This window comes from Crocodylus siamensis, chromosome 2 (genome assembly GCF_052110815.1).
Source record: "Crocodylus siamensis isolate JL-2025a chromosome 2, ASM5211081v1, whole genome shotgun sequence".
In the NCBI taxonomy this organism is placed as follows: domain Eukaryota; kingdom Metazoa; phylum Chordata; order Crocodylia; family Crocodylidae; genus Crocodylus; species Crocodylus siamensis.
The window spans coordinates 167644680-167668587 of NC_143396.1; the positions used below are offsets into that span (position 1 = coordinate 167644680).

General features: G+C 46.2%; 1 protein-coding gene across 1 annotated transcript; it reads right to left on the reverse strand.

Annotated features, from left to right (window-relative positions):
- Positions 1 to 1782: 1782 nt before the first annotated feature.
- LOC149871153 (olfactory receptor 5F1-like) lies at positions 1783 to 2733 on the reverse strand. Its single transcript, XM_090034844.1, has one exon. It carries the CDS (start codon positions 2725 to 2727, stop codon positions 1783 to 1785), a length of 945 nt encoding a protein of 314 aa, XP_089890970.1. The 5' UTR covers positions 2728 to 2733.
- Between the last annotated feature and the right edge of the window lie 21175 nt (positions 2734 to 23908).

Below are 23908 nucleotides of genomic sequence, written 5' to 3' on the forward strand. Positions count from 1 at the left end.
TCACTTCCCTTGACCATCTCGCTAGCCGTGATTTTGTCAAGCACAGCTGGATGCAGTGAGAGAGAGAGAATAAAGGAGGGAGATAAAGCCAATCAGTGTAAGCCAGAGAGTCATGGTAAGTGAGAGACAGAGAGGGATGAGAAAGAAAGGGATAGAGAGCGACTCTCTCACTTTCATTCTCACACTCCCTGCAACCCACTTGGTTGTTGTGATTGGTTCAGACAATCTCTCTCTATCCGTTTCCCTCTCCCTCTCACTCCCTTTCACTTGCCTTGACCGTCTGAATAGCTGTGATTGGCCAATCACAGCTGATTTTAGTAAGATAGAGAGAGAGAGAGAAAGTGAATGAAAAAGAGAGCAAGTGTGTGAGCCAATCACAGAGGATAGCAGTGAGTGACAGACAGATAGAGAGAAAGCAAGGGATGGAGAGTAACCCCAACCCCCCATCTCTCTCTCTCTCTCTCTCCCCAAGCCTCCTGGTTGCTGTGATTGGTTCAAATGCTATTTCTGTATCCCTTGCTCTTGCTCTCCCTCTCTCATTGTGACCTTCTTGCTAATTGTGATTGGCCTTTTAAAAAAAAATATTGGTATTCTAAGCCAAATCAGCCAAATCAAGTCCAAATCTGTGAGTCAGTCCAGAAGCATAAGTGGCTCTACCACCAGCAAACATCTTCCACCCCCACCAGGGGCTTCATATATTTCCACAGTCTTTTGGCAGGCATCCTATGTGCAGTCCCAATCCTGGAGGATTCCCCTAAGTTTTGCCTGCCCTCAGCCATATGGACACAAGAGCAAGCTAGGGAGGAGCCTTCCATTTCTATAAAGTGGGCTTTAAACCCCAACACCTCGGTGAATAATAAACCATGCCAAAAGAACAGTTATCCCTGGGACCACTTAAAGCAAACTGTCTTCATGGACTCAGACCCCTGACAGTCTCAGCTTTCCAGAGGGTTACAGTGAACAAGACAGAGAGAGAAAGGGATGGATTGAGAGTGTGTGACCCAATTACAGTAAACAAGAACACTGCACCAAGTAAGAGAGAGAGAGAGTGCGAGCAAGTGAGCAAATGTGTGCTCATGCACAACGGACACTCTTTCTCACTGTCTCTCTCTTTCTCACCACAATCTTCTGGCTAGCTGTTATTGGCTCACATAGTGTTTCTCAAGTCCTTCCTCTGTCTCTGTCTCTTGCTACATCCAGCTGTCATTGGCCAATCACAGCTATTCAGAAAGGTATGGTGAGCTAAAGAAAGAGAGAAAATGATGGAGTGAGATTGTGTGAGCCAATCACAGGTAGTCAGAAGGGTGTGGCAAGTGAAAAGGAGATATATATATAGAGAGAGAAAGAGCGAGAGCGAGAGTAAGCAAGCCAGAAGATCATGGCAAAAGAGAGGGAGAGAAAGCTGGCTGTTCCTGACTGCTCACTCTTGTTCTCGCTATCTGTACATCCATTTGTCATTGGCCAGTCACAGCTCTCCAGTAGGTTATGGTGAGTGGGGGAGAGAGAGAGAAAAAAAGGGATGGAGTTGGATCATGTGAGCCAATCACAGCCAGCCAGAAGGTTGCAAAGAGGGAGAGAGAGAGAGAGAGAGCGTGAGTGAGCAAGCCAGAAATGCACGGCAAATGAGAGGGAGAGAGAGCTGGCTGTTCCTGATCACTTTGTTCTCCTTTAGAGTAGGTTCCTTGAGGACTTGTTCTTAACTTTTACATACAAGCAATATGGGCAGTGCATTTGTCTGTATAGTCTCCATAGTTAAATAGACTATCAGTTGAATATTTATTGTCAAAGAAAATGTGAAAACATTTTTCTGCCCATCACTCTTTTCAGGGCATTTTTCACCTCCTTGTTCTTCAGGCTGTATATCACAGGGTTCAACATGGGGGTCACTATTGTGTAAAACACTGAGGCTACTTTATCTTGATCCTGTGAGTATTCTGAATTCAGTTGGAAGTAAGTAAACATACCAGTACCATAGAAGATGGTGACAACCATCAAGTGGGAGGCACAGGTGGAAAAGGCTTTGCAGCTGCCTGCAGTGGAGCGGAGTTTCAGGATAGTGAAGAGGATATAAGTGTAAGAGCTCAAGATTATCAGGATGGATCCTGATATATTAAACCCAACGCTCATGACCATTAAAATTTTACTCATGTGAGTTTCAGAGCATGAAAGCTTAAGTAATGAGGGCAACTCACAGAAGAAATGATCAATGACATTGAATTGGCAGAAATATAATCTGTGTGTTAAGGTGGTATGTATCACTGAATTGAAGAAGCCTGCAGCATACACAACAGCTATCATCTTGACACAGCACTTCTGGGACATCACAACTGTGTAAAGCAATGGATTACAAATGGCCACATAGCGGTCATATGCCATCATTGCCAAGAGGAAACATTCAGAGGTAGTTAAAGCAATAAAGAGGTACAATTGCACAATACACCCAATGTAGGGAATGGCTTTCCTACCCAAAAGGAAATTTGACAGTGCTTTGGGGATGATATTGGAGGAATGGCAAAAATCTATAAAAGACAGATGGCTGAGGAAGAAGTACATGGGGTTGTGAAGTTGGGAGTCAATCCTGACTAATATGATCATCCCAAGATTCCCCACAAGGGTTATAATATAGATCACTAGGAACAACACAAAAATAGCAACTTGCAGCCCTGGATGATTAGAGAATCCCAGGAGGATAAACTCAGACACCACAGTGAAGTTTTCTCCAGCCATTTTTTTCTGGATGCTGTTATGAATATGTGTAGCTGTGAACAGGGGCACTGAATTTATTCTGAAGGATTTTTTTGTTGACCCAAAAGAGATTTTAATGGACATTCAGATGTAGTGGAATAATGTTGTTATAGCCTCGATACATCATCCACATAATGCATAATACTCAATAAAAAAGGGGAAATAATGCAGTTGTATAGAAAAGTGGGAAGGTCATTTGAGTGGCAGGTTTTGAGTCTTCATGTCCAACCTATAAAAATTAAATATATTAATATTATAATGACATCACAATTAAAGGATAGTAGTACTACCTAGATATTATGTTAAGTTTGTGATCCAGCAAGGCTATGAAAACATTGAACAGAGATCTTGGGGGGGGAGGGGAAGGGGAGCACCAAAATATTTAAAAAAGATTTTTGAAATCATCCACAGGAAAAAAAAAAGTAAAAATCTGAAAATCTGTTTTATTCTGTTTTCAAAATATACTAACTTTTCCTAGTAGCAGAATTTGTGTTTGTTTTCAGAATTTTGAATTCTTTTTGGTATTGATTTTAAAGGAAATAGTCCCAGGTCAGTTTCTATTCCATCTCCTACACTTCTAAAGGAACTTACACAGCTAAGTGAAATTATATTCCACCCTATTTAAGTCCCTGCCAAATAGTTAATACAAAAGATGGGTATGTCCCCCTCCTCCTCATTTCTTTTTTGTGACTTAGGGAAGATTATTCATAGATTCATAGATGTTAGGGACAGTAGAGACCTCAATAGATCATCGAGTCTGGCGCCCTACATAGGCAGGAAAGTGTGCTGGGTTCAGATGACCCCAGCCAGATGCTTATCTAACCTCCTCTTGAAGACCTCTAGGGTAAGGGAGAGCACCACTTCCCTTGGGAGCCCATTCCAGATTTTGGCTACTCTAACTGTGAAGAAGTTCTTCATAATTTCCAGTCTAAATCTGCTGTCTGTTATCTTATGGCCATTATTTCTTGTAACCCCCAGGGGCACCTTGGTGAGTAGAGCCTCACCTATTCCTTTCTGTGTCCCCATGATGAATTTATAGGCAGCCACAAAGTCGCCTCTCAACCTCCTCTTGCAGAGGCTGAAGAGGTCCAGGTGCCCTAGTCTCTTCTCGTAGGGCTTGGCCTACAAGCCCTTAACAATACGAGTGACCCTTCTCTGGACTCTCTCCAGGTTATCCTCATATCTCTTAAAATGTGGCGCCCAAAACGACGCAGTACTCCAACTGCAGTCTGACCAGTGCCCGATAGAGGGGAAGTATCACCTCCTTGGTTCTGTTTGTCATGCATCTGATGATGCATGATAAAGTGCTGTTAGCTTTGCTGATGACTTCGTCACACTGACAACTCATGTTCATCTTGGAATCCACTAGGACTCTGAGATCCCTTTCCACTTCTGTGCTACCGAGCGGGTCATTTCCTAGGCAGTAGGTGTGCTAGAAATTTTTTTCTCCCTAGGTGCAGCACTTTGCATTTTTCCTTTTTAAATTGCATTCTATTGTTTTCTGTCCATTTGTCCAACCTGTCCAGGTCTGCCTGTAGTTGTTCCCTGCCCTCCGGTGTGTCCATTTCTCCCCAGTTTTGTATCATCCGCAAACTTGGACAGAGTACACTTCACTCCCTCGTCCAACTCACTGATGAAGACATTGAAGAGTATCTGTCCAAGGACCAAGCCCTGCAGGACCCCACTGCCCACGTCCTTCCAGGTTGATATTGACCCATCTACCACCACTCTCTGAGTATGACCCTCTAGCCAATTTGCCACTGACCGGACTGTGTAGTCATCCAAGTCACAGCCTCTTAATTTGTTCACCAGTATGGAGTGGGATACCATATCGAAGGCCTTCCTGAAGTCTAAGTAAACAATATCTACCCCTACTCCTGCATCCAGGTGTTTTGTAACCTAGTCATAAAAAGAGACTAGATTAGTCAGGCATGATCTACCTGCTACAAACCCGTGCTGGTTTCCCCTCAGCATAATTTTTCCTGCTGGGCTTTCACATATATGAGCCTTAATAATCTTTTCAAAGATTTTACCAAGGATGGAGGTGAGACTCACTGGCCTGTAGTTGCCTGGATCCCCCTTCCTCCCCTTCTTGAAAATAGGGACTACATTGGCCTTTTTCCAGTCTTCGGGGACCTGGTCCATGTGCCATGAGTGTTCAAATATTCTTGCCACTGGCTGTGCAATGACATCAGCCAGTGCCTTCAGTACCCTTGGATAGAGCTCATCAGGGCCTGTGATGGTTTGTTACAAAAATTGATTCATTGATATATTTTCAGGTACTTGAACAGGGTAGACTAGAACTGCCCTTAAGTGCCTCAGCTATTTAGAGGCCTAATATTGACCTTCACATATATTCTGAGAAGCAAGAAAGGTTTGGAGAGCCACTCTCACCAAAGCTAGATATTCACAAACATAAATGTAGGTACATTTTAATAGCAAAGTTAATAATGAAATAGAGATTTAAATATAAATGACCAAACTGCACAAGTGAGGCATATCAAGCAAATGATTATACTTTGTAAGATGGGCATTCATCTAAAGAAATACCAATCTTGTTAACATTTGAGAAAATGTAAAATTATTTTTTCTGAGCCCTAAAGTCTTTAAAAGCCTCTAAAAGGTGACCAGCCTGCTAAGAAAAAAGGCCTTCTCAGCTACATTTCAGATTAAGTTTTATCTTAGTTCACTTGCAGATGGGCTATTCAGCAACAAAAGGCTAGGAACAGAAATTATACATAAACCGGTATAAGTGATCAGAAACCGGTTCAAATCTGTAACACAAGTGAATCAAAAATGAATGTCTGTTTACCCACTAATCAGTTCAATCTATCCATCTTAGACTAACCTGCGGAGTTCAAATTGATTCTGCCTTGGGCTTTTTGACTGCCTGTACTTAGCCTCATAGTTCAAGTCTGAAGATCAAGATTTCCAAGGTTTACCTGGTGTTTATACTTTTTGCTTGCTATATATAAATAGGTGCTACTCTAATTAATAAGAATGTGTTTATTCTTATTCCACATTTAGGCTATACATTGTCTAAAAATTAGCTGTGTCTAAGCATCAACCCATTACATGCACCCTAGGTGACCTTTAGCCTGCCCCCCCATCTTTCTTGAACTTTCTGAAAATGGTTCACACATTGCAATGCCCTCTGGTGTGATCATTTTTTTGTCTGTCTTCTTCTTTTACCCATACTTTGATCAAGTGAGTAAAAGCACATCCTGTACCATATAACCATTAAGCAGCTAGGGGCCTGCTGTAGTCTGCACTAATAGATTAAATGGAATCTAGACCACAATAATTAATCCTTGACAATATGTACTGAGGGAGATTATGCTTTCCATGCCTGCTATTTTTAGTTAAAACTGGGAAGGTTTTCTGTTCTGTAGCTCAACCACAGGACTTCAGACCAGATCATTCCAGTTGTCCCTTCTGAGCTTTGAATTTATGTATCTGCCAACTGAATAAGCAAATTGATGTTGTTAAAAACAATCTAGAATAAAAGAAGAAAAACAAAAGTTAAGTCCCAAGATTCTCCTGCCCCGCATGCCCCCTCACTCTTAAAAAATATGATTAACAATGTTGTCAAGCACAATGGCTGAACAAGGATAGTGGGAGGAACCCTAAACAAGTCAACTTTTAGAACTGGTATATTTTTTAATATACTGTTTTGGAATGAAGATCACAGTGTTTTCTTTCTATGTAAAATGATCTTGAAAAATGTTGGATTACTTTTGGATTTTTTTACTTCCTAAATAAAGCAAAAAGATGAGTTTTCATTTTAACACTTTTCTCCCTGCAACATATCTTTCAATCCTCACACCAGATGGAGTAATTGTGTTTATTTAGGGTGATCACCATATTTTCTGATCTCAGAATATGACATAGTACTCACTGCCCCAAAGTCCTATTCCCTGGCATATTCAGTTGCCTTTAAACTTCTTTTTCATCTGAGTAGTAGATGGGTGTGAGGTAGTTACAGAATGCCAGAGAGTGGAAGATGGGGAGACAGTCCTGTTTTCAGTGAGATATTCCTTTTTAAAACACTTGTTCCAGGGATCCCACTGAAAACAGCAAAAGCATTCATTTGAACAAACTGATGTGATGGCCAGAACAGATGTTTAAAATGGGAGTATCCTAGTGAACATGGGATGCATGGTTGCCTTATGTTTACTTCATTTATGCTGTTTCTTGTTTCTGCTTCTACCTCTAATCAGCTCCAAAAAGGGAGACCAATAAGAGCATGGGAGAAAAATCTTTTTGAGGGTCAATAATTGCTATCTTCTCTTTTTCAGTAAATGCTTAGAATCCCTCTCCCTTTTCCTCTTTCTGTCTCTCATCCTGTATGTGCCTGTGTGTGTGCATACCTGTGTGTGTGCATACCTGTGTGTGCGTACATAAAAGATAAAGTAGTAAATAAGTAAGAAAACAATAGCCTATAAACATTAGATGAGGAAATGGGTGAAATTGTGGCCCCATCAAAGTCAATGAAAAAAACAAGTGATTAACAGGGTATCAAGTTGAATAATTACCAAATGTAAAATTAAATTTAAATTTGGAACATTATAAATCTGTGAAATGGGCTTTTTTTGACCACTGCTGTAGTGTCCTTACATGCTTCTGCTGGATAACTCTGGAATTTTTATCTCCTCCTTGGCATTTATTTTTATTATGTGAATGCAAATAAAACTGTTTCATTCAACATTACAGCTAGAGCAAATTAGGTGACTTACACTGCTGTAGGAACATGCAGATATAACAGTTAAATCAGAACACTTGATGGACACTCCCAACCAGCAGCTCTTTCTCCCCTTTTAAATAGTTAGAAGTTATGCTCGTCCCCACTGAGAGCTACAGAAACCATTTCCTCTTTGAGATGCTCATGCATTTCTTACCAGTTCCATCCCAGAAAAAACGGTTGGTAGAAGTGATGCATTGAGCAGCCTCATGAGTTCCCTACTTTGTTTCATAATAATAAAAACCAAGATGTATTGAGTATGACTGCTTCATCATGCTGGATCCTATTTATCTCATGCTCAGCCTTACCCCATCTATCTGTGAAAGAGAAAGAACTATTTCTAGTCTGATGATACCGGGATATTCCCATTCAGTTCTCAAATGGGAAAATTTACTTCATCACTGGTTGACTGACCTCTGGGAGCTGAACCCTGAAGGATATTGACTTTCAAAGCAAAGATATTCCAGAGAGGTAGCAATTAACATTGATCTTGCTTATCAGATGGGCCCAAACCACAGAAGAACTTAACAGAGTCTGATCTCCATTGTTCTCTGGACAATCTTTTACTTGGGAAAGACTCAGGAAGCACCAGCATCTTTTTTGTAAGTAAATTGCTTGAATGTTTCACTGAAGTTAATTAGACCTCTAGTAGAAGCAGACAGGCACATCAACTAATATTGTCTTAATCTTCCCTTGGCCTGCCAGTTGAGCAATTCACTATTCTTTCCAATAGCCCTTGGCTTCTGGATATTTGGTGGCTTACATGACATCTCCCTCTATCTGCAAGTAGTTTGTGTTCTCATTTTGGAAATCATCATTACAATTGGTAATTATTGGTGCTTGAATGGAAGCATCAGAAGAGATGAAGGTCTGGCAGGGCCTAAGAACTGAACCCCCTTCTTGCTGGTATAACCTCTCCTAAAGATCAGGGATGAGGTCTGATAGTTGGAAGAGACGGGTAAAAATTTGAGATCTGTCCATTTTTGTGTGCTTGAGTTTTCAGTAAACATATTATTGGTTACCCTCAACATTGCTTTTGTTACCATAGTCCCCACTGGATTCCATGCTGAGATTTAGGGTACTATTCTATTCCTCCTCTGTCAGCCACATGACTAGCTTTGGTCATCTACACGGCATTTTTAGCCTATTCATGTACCTAATTGTCTTTGTAAACCTTGGACATGCACAGCAGTGGCATATAAAAAAGAAGAGACTCTTCCTTTGGCCGTAATAGCTGAGTGGCTAGGGCACTCATATGGGAAGTCAGAGGACCAGCATTCTAGGTGCTCCTCTTCCAATACAGGGTTGATTCTGGGTCTTTCTGACTTTGAAGCACAATGTTCTAACCACCATGCCACAGGTCATAAATTACTGAGGCCTGCCTCTGGTGCTCATTTTAAAGCTACATTTAGCATTAATCACTGGAAAGATTGGCTGGAGGGCAATGCAACAGGGAAACTTCTGCCTTACAAGGCTCCAGGAAAAAATCCAGGGCCTCCTCCTCCCATTTAGACCAGCAACCACTTCACCAAGCCACATACCTTCTGACTTTCTCTCTTCGTCTTGGTCTAATATGTCTTATATACATTCCCTTTGTGCTTGCCCATGGGACCAGCTTCAAAAGCAATGCCAGAGAAAGACCTAGACATTGCCTGACTCAGGTGGCCCAGGTCAGTCTTGGCCCTGGTGGCCCCGCTGCATAGCACAGGCACCATGACAGGTTCACTGCACCATCCCAGGCCCCCTGCCACTGTACTGCTGCCACTCATATTCCATGCTGCCATCCATACTCTGAAAGGGATATGGACAATGTGTTTCTAGATGCCACTGCCAGAGCTGTCTGTGCACTTCTGGGCCTCCAAACCACTGCCTCTGGACCCGCCCAGCCAACCAGCATCATCCAGACCCCCTGGGGCAACAAGAAGTGGTTTGAGTCATTCTGGATAACCTGGGCCACCTTCCAGGAGCTCCTCAAGCAGCTCTGCATGCACCTGGAGCAGCAGGGTATCACCATGCAGTGGTCCCGCTCTGTGGAGACATGGATGGCCATTGCCCTGCTCAAGGTGGCCATGCCACCAGCTTCCACTCCCTCAGCCACCTTATGGCATGGGCAAGGCAACTGTCAAGGAGGCCACTAGATGAGTGCAGTGCCCACCAGGATGTGCTGAACCTCCTGGCAGTGGTGGTGGGGTTCCATACCCTGGACTTCCCACAGTGCATTGGGGCCCTGGACAGAATAAACAACCCAGTCACTTGCTCACCTCATGGTGACTGCCCATATTATAGTCAATGGGGCTTCCACTCCATTATGCTCCAGGCTGTCACTGACCACTGAAACACCTTCATGAACGTGAGCAATAGCTAGACAGGCAGTGCCCATGACATCAATGACTTCCACAATTTTGTCCTGCTAGCCCTGGTGGAGAATGGGTGCTTAGCACCAGGGGTCCTGGACCTTCAGCTGGGTATGGTGGTGGTACTGCACCTCCTCATCAGGGACCTCACATACTAGCTCCTTCCCTGCCTTATGCAGCCCTACACTAGCCAGGTGGACCCCTACTAGGCACACTTCAACTGGTGCCTTGGGTGGATCCATGCCCTTGTGGAGTGTGCCTTTGGCCGACTGGAGAGAAACTGGTGCTCCCTCACTGCCCACCTTGAGGTCACTGAGGCCAACATCCCCTGGGTCATTGTCACAACTCACATGCTGAATAACATCTGCAAGGTCCAGGGGGACCTGTTTCACAAGGCCTGGGTGGAAGAGGTGCAGTGGGCAGAGACTGCCTGGCACTGGGAACAGCAGTTGTAGTGGTGGTGACAGCAGCAGGCCCCACCTGATGAGTCCCCGGGTGAGCTGCTCAACTGCCAGTGGAGGCCAGGGTACCAGGTGAGAAGCACTAGCTGACCACCTTCTCCTACAGTTCACACTATAACACACCAGGGCATCCACCCACAGACCTGTGCTGCACCACACCCCCCCAGCACTACGGTCACTGTGGACACTCTCTAAAAACACTTTCCCCTCCACAGACACAGGACCCTCTACCCACTTTCTTCCCAACCACACAGTTAGGCTGTCTCTTACTTGTATTTCTTCTCACCCTGACAATTTTTCATTTTGGCTGCCCAGTGGAAAGCCACCATGAATGAATCATGATTCCTATTTTCAAGGCAACAGCATGAACCACTGAAATGTGGAGAGCAATTTCACAAGAGCCACAAAACCAACACAAGCCAAAAACAGTGGATATTACAGGATTGTTACGTTCTTCAGTCTTGGCCTACTGGAGAAACAAGACACCCCCCCCCCCAACACACACACACTTTTTTTAAGGTCTCTAGAGAATCTTAGTAGTGTGTCAGTATGCCTAATGGATTAGATCCCAAGAGTCAGTCAGGCATGATGTTACAACTCCCACCTGAGCTCTGGAATGGAAACTCTGCAAACTCTAACATATAAATAGGCCCCCTGCTTTCATAAAAAAAGTTAAGGAAAGGTGGAGGCTGGGAGAAAACCTAGGACTCACCCAGTCTCAACCACCATACTTTCTTCCCACCCCTCATGTTTTTCTGAGTGGGGTACAAAGAGGGATCCAAGAGGATGCTCTAGTAACCACTTTTGTCAAAACATCTTTGAACAAACTGGTAATAAATATGTTATGCATTTTAGCCAACTATTGCTCTTTGTAGCCATTAGTGTGCTGCAGGCAAGAGGTACATCTAAATGTTTGTTCTGAAATATCAGCTTTTCAAAGTCTGCATAAGAATACATTCAGTCCTTTACTTTTTGTCATTTTCTGCTATTCATTGACTGGTGACATCTCAGACACCATAAGAGAAGCACAGGCCTTTCACCTTGCTACCATTGGCCTTGCTTTTATACTTTGGAACTTTGCCAGTGCCATACAAAAATAAATTATTTGGAGGCATGATTTCCACAAGAATATCAGGCAGGATCATGCAGAAGCTGCTCACTGAAGATCAGAAAAGGGCTTTCTTATACTATGCACTTTTCTAAATTGACATGCAGTTCTACATTCTGTCTTTTTTGTTAGCAGTAGAATATTGAAACCTGGTCAAAGCAAAATGTACAATGTGGATGGTGCAGATTCACAGGAGGGAAGGTTTTGTCTCATCTCTGAATCCATTGGGGACCTCCATCTACAGGATTTTTAATATAAGAACAGTTCACCAGCAATTAAACTTAAGAGTGAAAAAAGTGTTTGTGTAGTAGCCCAGTCTGAACTAATTTCTATCTGGTAAAAATTGTTTGTGCTTTGCCTTTTTAAAATACATTTAACAGAATATTTGCAAGGACAATCTTATTTTTTAAATTGTGTTCAGACTCTACCTAGTCCACTAAGAATGGTCAAGGTTAACTGAAGCCTATGTAGCCTGGGCATATGAGTTCTGTAGCCAAGATAAAAGAGGTAAACTGAGCATCCTTCTGGGTGCCTTTAGCAGCCTAGCCTGAATGTCCTGTTACTCATTTACATTTGAGTTAACTGGACAGTACAAAACAAAGTTTAACCTTCTGCCTCTGATTCCATAGCAAGAAATGTTAATTGTCTGATACTACACGCAGTGTGGGCCAATGTACTTGGACACATGTACATACATACCACTAGAAGTGTGAAAGTGTATTTATATACAGATTTACTTGAACATCTCCACTCATATATTATTATAAATTGGTTAAAAAAGAAAAAAAGAATGCACCTAATTTCCAGTCTGGGTTTACCTATTTTCAAGTTCCAGTCAGGGAATAAATTAACTCCTTGATTTTTTTATTATTTTTCTGTTTTGCTACTTATTAAAACAAGTCATCTCTTAGGTGGATAATATAGATTGGGCTTCCTAAATCAATCATTCCAAGCAAAGCTTTCACTCCAAGCCATTATTGTTGGTCCATTGGGCATCATTTCCAATTTTTCAACAACCACTTTCAGATATAGACACACATAGGACTTGAGCTTTTGGTAACAATCTCAACAATGACAGACATAGAGATAATTTTGCTAACCTTGCTTCCCACTGACAGTGAACAGAAATTAGGATTTTTCATTAAAATAAAAAGAATGCCACTTAATCCCAGTTTGAATGAGAAAAATCCATTCCAAATACCTGATACAGGAGAAAATAACACCTATTTTAAGTGAATTACTCTGGCTTAAAAAATCCCCTAAATTGCTCCTTGGAAAAGATGTGAACATTGTTTTATTGGTGTTAAGTTCTGTAACAGTTTTGGGAGACAACTCTTGCACAAATAAAAGTTAAACCATATAAATAAATGCTTTTTGGACATTCCAGGCTGTCCATTGTAGCTTAAATGTTGATGAGTTCACAGAAATCTTCTACAAAATAAATCTGCTCATGGTAATCCTTTTTAGACCCCATAAATTCTTTAACGTCTCACTTCATTACAACACACAGTCATAAAAATATATAGAAAAATGGCTGGAGAAAAATCCACTGTGGTATTTGAGTTTATCTTCCAGGGTTTTTCAGATCATCCAGAGATGCAAGCTACCATTGTTGGGGTGTTCTTGGTGATTGTGGGGGTGTCGCTTCGAGTCCCCGACACCTCCCACTCGGGGACCGCTCCCCGCCTGCAATGGGTCATTCCTGGACTCCTGCATGCCTCTGACTCGCCTGCCACAACTTTGATGACTCCGGTTCAGTTGGGATTGTCCGGCGCGTGCCAGTCCAGAACCGAGACTCACTGCAGGTGTGGGGTCCCACGTCGCTGAGGGATCCTCCTCCCCTGCACCCTCACCCATTCCACCGGGAACATGACTGCCTATCTGGGCAGGTCACGCAATCAGGATGTCAGTCCCATCTGTTTATAGAAGGAAACAAAGGATCAACACAAAAGATTACGGCCAGGAGCTCCACAGGTTCAGTGGGCTGCTTCAATCTTCAGCAGCCGTTTCCCTCTTTTCTCCTGTATGCCTCGGGGTTGGGACCCTCTCCCCACTTCCCCACCAGTGCTTCAGCCCTCTCTCGGGCTCCCCGAGTTTGTTCAGCCCCTCCCTGCCAGGATGGCAGTTCCCCAGTTGGGCTTGCTCCTTTACTAGGGAGTGTACGGTACCTGGCCCGGCCGCTCCTGGCGGCTTCAAACCGTCCACGGCCTCCCCATACCAGATGCTCGAGTTCCCAAGCTCTGCCGGGGTTGATCCTTACCCCAGAAAGTCCTGCAGCCCCCGTGGGCGGCTCACATCCGTGTTCGGGAGCTTTCTCCGGTGGCAGCTCCTCCGCCCGCTCCTTCCTATCCCGCCGCCCCTTTGTCCGGCTCCAACGTTCCTTTTATGCCACCACTGCTCGTTCCGGGCCTTCCTTCTTCTGGGGACCTAAAAGAAGTGAGTTTCTGCCCGGCGTGTTGGACCTGCACCCACCGGACTCGCCTAACTGCGCTGGGACAGGGCGACTCAAAGCCCGTTGGCTCCTTTCCTCCCTCACAGTGATCTATATAATCACTCTGTTGGGGAATCTTGGGATGGTCTTGTTAATCACTGCTGATTCTCGACTTTACACCCCCATGTACTTATTCCTCAGCCAGCTGTCTTGTATAGATTCCTGCCATTCCTTCAATATCATCCCCAAAGCACTAGAAAATTTCCTGTGGGACAGGAATACCATTTCCTTTACTGATTGCTTTGTACAGATGTATGGCTTTATCATTTATTCTTCCTCTGGGTGCTTCTTCCTGTCATTGATGGCTTATGACCATTATGTAGCCATCTGTAACTCTCTGCTTTACACAGTTGTGATGTCCTTCAAGTGATGTCTCGAGTTGGTCTCTGTGATGTATTCCACAGCTTTCTTTCAATGTTACACACTATGTGGGCAAGTAGTTCATCTTTTCATAGTTTCATAGTTTCATAGTTTGTAGGTCAGAAGGGACCTGAGCAGATCATCTAGTCCGCCTCCCTGCCATGGCAGGAAAGAATACTGGGGTCAAATGACCCCAGCAAGATGTTCATCTAACCTCCTCTTAAACACCCCCAGGGTAGGAGCCTGCACCACTTCTCTTGGAAGCTGGTTCCAGACCCTAGCCGCCCTGACTGTGAAGTAGCGCCTCCTGATATCTAACCTAAATCTACCCTCTGCCAGCTTGTGACTGTCATTCCTGGTCACTCCTGGCGGTGCTCGGGGAAACAGTGACTTCCCCAATGCCTGCTGATCCCCCCTGACTAGTTTATAACAGGCCACTAGATCCCCCCCCTCAGCCTTCTCTTTTGGAAGCTGAACAGGTTCAGGTCCCGCAGCCTGTCCTCATAGGGCCTGCCCTGTTGTCCCCTGATCATACGAGTGGCCTCCTCTGGACCCTCTCCATGCTGTCAACATCCCTCTTGAAGTGCGGTGCCCAGAATTGGATGCAATACTCCAGCTGCGGCCTGACCAGTGCTGCATAGAGGGGGAGGATCACCCCCTTGGACCTGCTCAAGATGCATCTGTGGATGCATGCCAAGGTGCGGTTGGCCTTCCTGACAGCCTCTCCACACTGCCGGCCCATGTTCATCTTGAAGTCAATGATGACCCCCAGATCCCTTTCCGCCTCCGTGCTGATAAGAGGGGAGTTCCCCAACCTGTAGGTATGGTGCCGGTTGTTCCTCCCGAGGTGTATCTCCTTGCACTTGTCTGTGTTGAAACCCATCCTATTCTCGTCCGCCCACCCTTGTAACCTGTCGAGGTCTGATTGTAGCCTGTTGCATCCTTCCAATGTACCCATGTCCCCCCACATCTTAGTGTCATCAGCAAAGTTGAACAGGGTGCTTTTTACCCCCTCATCCAAATCGCTGATGAAGATGTTGAACAGTGCGGGCCCGAGGACCAAGCCCTGCGGAACCCCACTGCCCACGTCCTTCCAGGCTGAGAAGGACCCATCTGCTACCACCCTCTGGGTGCAGCCCTCCAGCCAGTTGGTGACCCATTTGACTGTGTGGGTGTCTACACCACAGCTCCCCAGTTTCTTAATGAGAACAGGGTGAGAGACAGTGTCAAAAGCCTTCCGGAAGTCCAGGAAGATTATATCCACTGCAACCCCTGCGTCTAACCATCTGGTGATCTGATTGTAAAAGGCCACCAGGTTGGTCTGACAGGACCTTCCACTGATGAACCCATGTTGGTTGCCCCTAAGCATGCAGTCTCCTGCTGGCCCCTCCTGGATGTGTGCCAGCATAATTTTCTTGAACAGCTTGCCTAGGATCGAGGTGAGACTAACCGGCCTATAGTTTCCCGGGTCCTCCTTCCTGCCTTTTTTGAAGATGGGGACCATGTTGGCCCTCTTCCAGTCCTCCGGTACCTTACCAGAGCACCACGAGTGCTCATAAAGTTGTGCCAGGGGACTTGCAATGACCCCGGCCAGTTCCTTTAGAACTCTAGGGTGGAGATCATCCGGGCTGGCTGATTTGAATACATCCATCCCCTCCAGAAGCTCCCTAACTAAATCCTCGCTAATCCGTGGCCCAGGTGTACCTCCCCCAGGGCCCGAGGGGGGCCCAGCCGGGAGGTGGCTGTTCTGGTCCCTACTTAGGAAGACGGAGGCAAAGAAATCGTTAAACATGTTAGCTTTGCCATCTGGTGTGACGACCAAGTTACCCATGTCGTCCTGCAAGGGACCCACATTACCCGGGACCTTCTTTTTACCCCCTACGTATTTAAAAAAAGACTTCTTATTGTCCTTAATATGAGAAGCTAGTCCCAGTTCCATCTCTGCCTTGGCCTTCCTAACTGCCCCGCTACATCCCCGAACAACTACAGAATAGCCCTCCCTGGTGATGACCCCTTCTTTCCACTGGGTATAAGCCTCCTTTTTAGCAAGGAGACATTCCCGGATTCTTTTGGTTAGCCACAGAGGCTTGTGTGCTCTCCTGCTCCCTTTGATCCTCGTTGGGATTACCTTCCTTTGGGCTTGGAGGATCGTCTCCTTGAGGAGTGACCACTCTCCTTGGACACCTGGCTGCCCTCCCCCCCGGGACCTCTGCGCTTCTCTAACTATCCTCCTTAGCTCGTTGAAGTCTGCCCTCCTAAAATCTAGGGCTGCTGCCTTACTGCATGCCTTTGCCACCTTGCGCTGGATGGTGAATTCCAGCAGGCGATGATCACTGTCGCCCAGATGGTCGAGCACTCGCAGCCCCCTCACCAGGTCATCACCCGTGGCCAGCACTAGGTCCAACAAGGCATCCCCCCTGGTGGGGCTGTGCACCTCCTGGGTTAGATGGGGGTCCTGCACTCTGGCCAAGAACCTGCGGGAGCGTTCAGACCTGGCTGACTGCTCTTCCCAGCAGAAGTCCGGGAAATTCAGGTCCCCCATGACAACCACATCCTTAGCCTTCACTACCTCTGTGAGCTGACCCAAGAATTCCTGGTCAAGCTCTTCACCCTGGTTGGGAGGTCTGTAGTAGACTCCCACTGTTAAGTCCCTTTCCCCTCGACTGCCTTGTACTCTAACCCAAAGCACTTCAGGGTGCCCCTCCCCTGGCTCCTTGCTAATTAACGAGGATGTGTATTCCTCCTTAATATAGAGTGCCACGCCCCCACCTCTCTTTCCTATCCTGTCCCTCCTCTGCAGCCTACAGCCCTTGACATTCACCACCCAATCATGCCTTTCATCCCACCGTGTTTCCGTAATCCCCACTATGTCCGGGCTGGTGTCAGCCAGCAGGAGGGTGAGTTCCTCCTGCTTGTTGCCCATACTATGAGCATTTGTGTAGAGGCATTTGAGGCCTCCTGTGGGTGTGTGTACTGACCCCCTAGTCCCAACGTTACCCTGGCCCCTCTCTCTTACCTGTTTGATTGCTTCGCTCGTCGGTCTGGGCTGGGCTGTAGTTGTGGGTGCTGTTTGGTCTGGCAGTCTGATATTTCCTCTACCCTCATCTTCCCCTTCCCCCGACAAGCCTAGTTTAAAGCCCGCCGGAGGAGGTCCACCAACCTAGAAGAGAACACACGCTTACCTTTAGGGGAAAGGTGGAGCCCTTCCCACCCCAGCATGTCTCTCGTCGTGATGTGCTGGTCGTGGCTGAGGAAGCGAAAGCTCTCCTCGAAGCGCCATTCCTGCAGCTGTCAGTTGGTCTCCGCGATGCACGTTTCTTGCCGTGGTGCACGTTTCTTACTCCATTGTTGCTCCAGTGTTACTCCATTTGTCACTCCAATGTTATTCATCACTTCTTCTGTGAAATACCTTCACTCCTCAAGCTCTGCTGCTCCAACATTCACTAGAATGAAATTCTGCTATTTGGTAGTGCTGTGGTGCATATAGTAGACCCCAACCTGATAATCATTGGTTCCTATGCTTATATCCTGTCCACCATCCTGCAGATGAGATCTGCAGAAAACAAGCAAAAAGCTTTCTTCACTTATGCCTCTCACCTGACAGCTGTCATTGTGTTCTATGGAACTGGGGCCTGCACATACTTACAGTCCCGTACAGAGAATTCACAAGAACAGGAAAAAATGGCCTCTATGTTCTATGTTGTGGTGACTCAAATGTTGAACCTCCTCATCTACAGTCTGAGTAACAAAGAGGTAAAGACTGCCCTGAGGAGAGTGATGGGCAGAAAAATGGTTGTAAAATGACTGTCAATGCTCCTTTGAAATTCCTTTGGATCAGGTAGCACTGGTTCAGCCTTTTTCCCCCATCAGCAGCTTTCAGAGGAAATGGAAATAATTCCAGTATGAGGCAGATGATCTTCTGCAGGTTTATCTCAACTAGGTGAAACTGGGTTAAGATCTGACACTTGAATTACATGCACCAGTTGAATCCAACTTAAACCATCAAAGTTGAATAGCAGTGGGACTTTAGTGCTCCTTGGGCCTTGAGATGGCCATGTTCAGAGGAGTAAACTTCATGCATTAAAAAAGATCCCATCAGTATTTTTGGTGCTCATTATTTCCATACTTGAAGTGTTTACTCCCATTGTTTTTATTTGTCTCTGTTTTGTCTTGTATTAAATGCTTCTTAATTGAGCCTGGAAGAATCTACTTTCTAATTCTTTGTGCAACTGTGCACGTAGAGGACATACCCATCACTGGTTTCTGAATTTTGCATACTGTCACATGAAGTTACAGAAATTCATATGCTCTGACAGAGGCAATATTCACTGCGTAGACTCAAAAAAAAATTAACAGGAGGAAAAAAAAATCACTATTTACAGTATGTCCCCCGAATAACCTCTAGCAAAGATGCTCACACAAAATTTAGCGATTTCTCTGAGACTGCCCAGATAATTCAGAAATGCCACTATAGCAGGTAAGGGGGCAGTGGGGGCAGGAATCAGATCCCATTTCCTTCCTGTAGTCCAGGGTGGATCACTTGTCTCATGATGCTCTGGAGTCTTCTGTCAGATTTGGTCAAAGCACTGGAATCATTACTATCCTTTGCTATGGTGCATTGTCACAAATAGCACAAGAGTCCAACTTGTGGTTGTGGTTCAGCGGAACATTTAACGAGGTATTATCCTGCAGAGGGTGGTTCATTGCAACCGTAGTAAGTTCCTGCCATCCCTTTATAGTCAGTGGAGATGCCAAATAAGACTTTAGGTTTGGTTACCTTGGTGCTCAATGTAGAGAATGGGATGTAGGCTCCTTCAGAGGTCTCCATAAAGCCTGGAAGCTCCTAGATGTAGTCAATGGAAAAGATAAGCAGCATGGGGGCTTGGTTGAACTTCTGATTTTCTCTCAGGTGTAAGAATGGGTTTATCCTGTCCACCAGGCAGCTTTGCTTATTTGCTAATCACAACATCTAATTTCCCTTCAGAGTATAGGTGCTGAGGTGTTTCTGAAGAGAGCTGCACAGTAAATATGATGCCCATTTTTTGACAATATCCTAACAGTTGGGGTACTTTCTTGGGTAGTGGGAAAACATTTTTTCTCAGTTTCTCAGTGGAGAGGATTTCAACTCACATCTCCCTCTTCTCAGAAGATTGATTTAGTAACCAAGCTATAGAATAAGCTTAGTGAAGGTAATCTTTCTGCCTGATGAATATGTACACTAGGCAAGTGCAAATGTAACAGTGAAGGGACAAAAAGTGCCAGGAGTTTGTCTACTCAGGTGTATGTACACAAGATGCTTTACTATGCAGTAGAACAGTTTACTATGCCGTAAGTGTGCATGTCTATATATGCACACACATACTATACAATAAGCTGGCCTACTCAAATAAATTTGCTATCTGCAGATGCAAGTAGCAAATTTAAACATAGGTAGTTGTTGTGCAGTAGCACAAGCGTAGACACTGACTGAGAGCAAATTTTCTCCCAGTCATGCCTGCTATCAGGGGTCAGCCTCATCCTAGCCCCAGACCTCCAGGGTTAGGAGCCTCCCTTGACCCAGAACTGGGCCAGTTCAACGGTAGCCCCAGTCCCAGTCCCTTAAAAGCCTGTAAGCTTGCTCATCTAGTCTACCTGCACTCCAATGCCACTTCTCAGTACTGCAGTGACACACAGTTGCCAGGGCCATTCTGTTCATCCCCTCAGGGTGCTGCAGGCACCTGCCAGGCCTACTAGTACCCAGGCCTAGCTGCAACCAGCTCCTGGTCACAAGGGCCATCTCCAGCTGTCCACAGGTGACCTGCAATACACTGCCTGGACCCTGCACATACTGTCTGACACTGCTTTAGTACATGGCTGCCAGTTCCACAACATACCTCTGTGCTGGGCACTTCAGGGAGCTGCCCAGGCCTGCCAACAGTCAGACAGCTGTGCAGAGGCCCACAGAGCTATCAATAAATCCATGCTGGTGTTGCCACCAAAACCACATGAAACCTCTCAGGACCCCCACTGCTCACCAGAGGGGACAGGGGACCTCATGGTGCTGTGGGGCAAGGCTGAGATACTAAGGCAGTTCATGCAGGGAAGCTGCTCTAATGCACATATTTATGAGGGGCTGTCAGGCCATATGTGGGAGGCCAGGCATGACTGGTCGGTGTGCCAGTGCCGCATATAGGTCATGGCCTTGTGGGCACAGTGGGTCACTGTGACCAACTACAACCATAAGGAAAAATCTTCTTTACAGTTGAGTGCTGATGGTTTGAAACAGGCTTCCTCAGAGGTGGTTGAGTCACCCACCCTGGTGATCTTCAAGAAATATCTTGACACCTACTTTCCTGGGGACATCTGACCCCAGAAGTCTTTCCTGCCCAGGTGCAGGGGGCCAGGCCTGATTATCTGTAATATCCCTTCAAGCCCCTAGCTACTATGAAACTATGAAACCATCAGATGGGGACTGCCCACAACTGCATACCCTTTATATGGCAACTGGACACTGTCCACATGCCCCGGGACCTAGGCTGCAGCTATGCTGTGTACTGCAGTAAAGGTGGGCTTCCTGAGACCTCACTGCATTCTGCTTCCCGTCATGAAATGTAACTAGGGGAGGGCCCCTAGTCTTGCCAGCCTGTCTCTCTGAGCTCCCCACCCCCAGCATCATCCAGCAGATCTGGGAGCCCAGGTCAGTGCTCCATGTCCTCAGCCTTGGCCATGAGTTGAGGCCAGCCATGTTGCTGCAAGCCACCTTCAACACCATCTCCTCCCTAGTGGGGGGCCCTACCTGGGAAGCCACACAACATGTCCCTCAGACCAAGGACAGTGCTGGGAGCAACACGCCATCACCACCAATGGGGATCATTCCAAGTGGCTGGGCATGCCAGCCCTGTCCACACAGTAAACCCTGCACTTGGGGAAGGGCCCTCCCCACCCCTTTACCAGGCCCTGTCCTGGCCACCTCTCTATGCCTGGTCTTCTTATGTTCACCTGACCCCCAAGTTTCCCTCTCACCCAGCATGCAGGGAGGTGGTAGACAGTGCAAAACTTTATTGAGCAGCCTGTGCCCCAACAGTTAGGTGGGCATGCACCTTTAACATCCTGAGGGATGTATTAACATTGAAGTGATGTTCTCCTCAGCTGTGGGGGGAAAGGCCATATAGCACAGGCACATGTAGCCCTAGGGAGCAGCAGAGATTGCTGGGCAATGTGAGCTTGCCCACTGCACTATTGAAGCAAAGAATCCTGTGACAGGTTTGGAGGTGCACCATGACCATCAGCACCATGGCCATCATCATCAGGGTGCAGTGGATCAGGCACCTCTCAGTCTGCACAAGCAGTTCTTTGCACTGCACATGGGACACTCACAGCAGGAGCATTCTTAGAGCACAGTGCCAGTGTATGAGGGGAAGACCGGACCTGGGGGGCCTCCCCAGAGAAGCCCCATTTGGGGCAGGTGGGGCTCTGGGAGCTCCATGTCACCGTCATCTGGGAGCCCCAATGCACTCCTGAGCTAGTGTGCTGTGGGTTTGATGGCAGCACAGGAGACAGGCTGGCTTTCAGAAAAGGAAGTGGGAGGAATGGATCTACAGCACGGGTGGACAATTATTTTAGGCAGAGGGCCATTTACTGAGTTTTGGCAAGCCATCAAGGGCCGCATGACAGGCAGCCAGGGGCAGATATATATTAATTTTCTAAAATTTTTAGGGGCCCCGCAGGTCAGATAGAATGGCTTGGTGGGCTGCATCCTACCCAAAGGCCTCATTTTGACCATCCCTGATATAGAGGTACAGCAGCATGTCCTGCCAGAAGTCTAGTCTGTCCCAGCCTGGGAACAGGCCAGGGGAGATAGATTCCCTGTAACCAGCATCCAGTAGGCTGTTGAGCCCTCAGGAGTGAGAATGGATGTGGGGCTTGATTGGAAGCTGCCTGGGCCCAGGCCTGCACAACCAACTTACCATGATCCCTGGGCACTATGAATGCATAACTCCCAATCTGAGGTTAGGCAGCCCACAGTACTGTGGCACAGAGCATCTTAGCTTGGAAATGTTGCAAACTCTCATGAACAGCTTCTTTCTCATGACTTGGCAGGTTCTGCAGCTGTGCATAGGAGAGAGACTGCAGTTGGCAGCCAGAATGACAGCTGAGGATCACTGCTGCCCTTGGCTAGGGCCCTCGTGCCAGCTCTGCCAGAAGAGAACCCAAGACTGGACCCTCCTGATGGACCAGCTGGTGATGGCATCCCAGGAATGGCTGGCAGATATGCAGGCCTGGTAGGCAGAAGACAGTGCCCGTCAGAATGCATGGTGGGTGGAGGACCTGGTCTGCAAGAAGGCATGGTACTGAGTGGACCGAGTGTTCAGGGTGTGGCTATAAGAAATGTATATGGGAGCCTGAAGCCTTGGAAGCTGACAGCTCTACTCCACTCTCCCAGAATTGGGAGTGCTTTCCTATTGGCCACTTTGACTACCAGTCCACAATGGTCATCATTTGTTTCCTGACTCTGCTGTAGCTTACTCCTATATGTGGCTACCAAAATGGACATGTGGTTGCTGGAATCTAGGAGGAATTCAAATTGAACATCTCCTAGCTTCCTCACTAAGTAGCATCCCAACCATGCACCACCAACAATTACCACCTTGCCCTATGGGTTCTTGGTTTTACCAGAAGTGGGTAGATCCCTCTCCACTTCGAACCTCAGTTTCCTTGCTTGAAATATCACTTCTTTTCTGGGCATTCCCTCTGGAAGTGGTCACAACTGCCTCAGTGCTGGCATCCATCATCAGACTCGTGATGAGACCCCAGCTGCAGGAGTACAGAAGAGCCTCCCCTAGCTTGTTTGTTTTGGGACTGGGTCTCCACACTTCTTTAGTTGGTCTAGTTCACTGCAGGCTTTCTCTGACGTCTCCTCCAATGGCTCCATCATTTACAAGGTGGATGGTTCCCAATTTGGGACAGGTACTGCAGAGTTCTCCTCCTTGACATACACATGTACCTTTGCCTCAGTGTCCTGGGTGCCTAGAGCCCCCATCTTTTTTTACCAACTCTAACTCAGTGGCTGTCTTTATGACTTCATTCAGACTCTGGGGTTTTCCCAGCCAAAGCTGAGCCTGGCCCTCCCCACTGAAAGTAAAGTGGCCACAGGCCAGTATGTACTATGCTTCTGGGCCAACTTGTGGAAAGGCCTTTGACTAAATGTCTTATGACCAGACCAAACTCTTGTGCCACTTCTGCTGGTGCTGGTAACCCTTCTTCACTTCACTGCTGAGCCCATGGTAGACCTCCCTGATCCTCCTTGCAACAGACTCAAGAGATTTAGCTTGTTGGTTTCATCCCACCTATTCTCACCTATAACTCAGCTACCATTTCAAACTGTTCATGCTAGTGATACCATTTTTGTTGTTCCCTACTTGTTGGCTTAGAAATTGCATTTATTTTTTTTTTCCTTGGGAATTGGCTTATAGGTGTGTATATATATAACCAGACACTTAGGAGCCAGCTTGAAATCCTTCTAGCAGTTATACTAGATGGGATACCTCATTATTTCTTCAGAAACAATAGATAGCTTGCAGCATCAGGGTTCTATGTTTTTACCTATTGTGAATAAACCTCAGCTTAGCATGACTTTTCCAGATCTTACTGTAGTCTTTTAACAGACTT

Excerpts from the sequence above, each read along its gene's own strand:
- LOC149871153 (XM_090034844.1), bottom strand. The coding sequence starts at position 2,727 with ATGGCTGGAGAAAACTTCACTGTGGTGTCTGAGTTTATCCTCCTGGGA.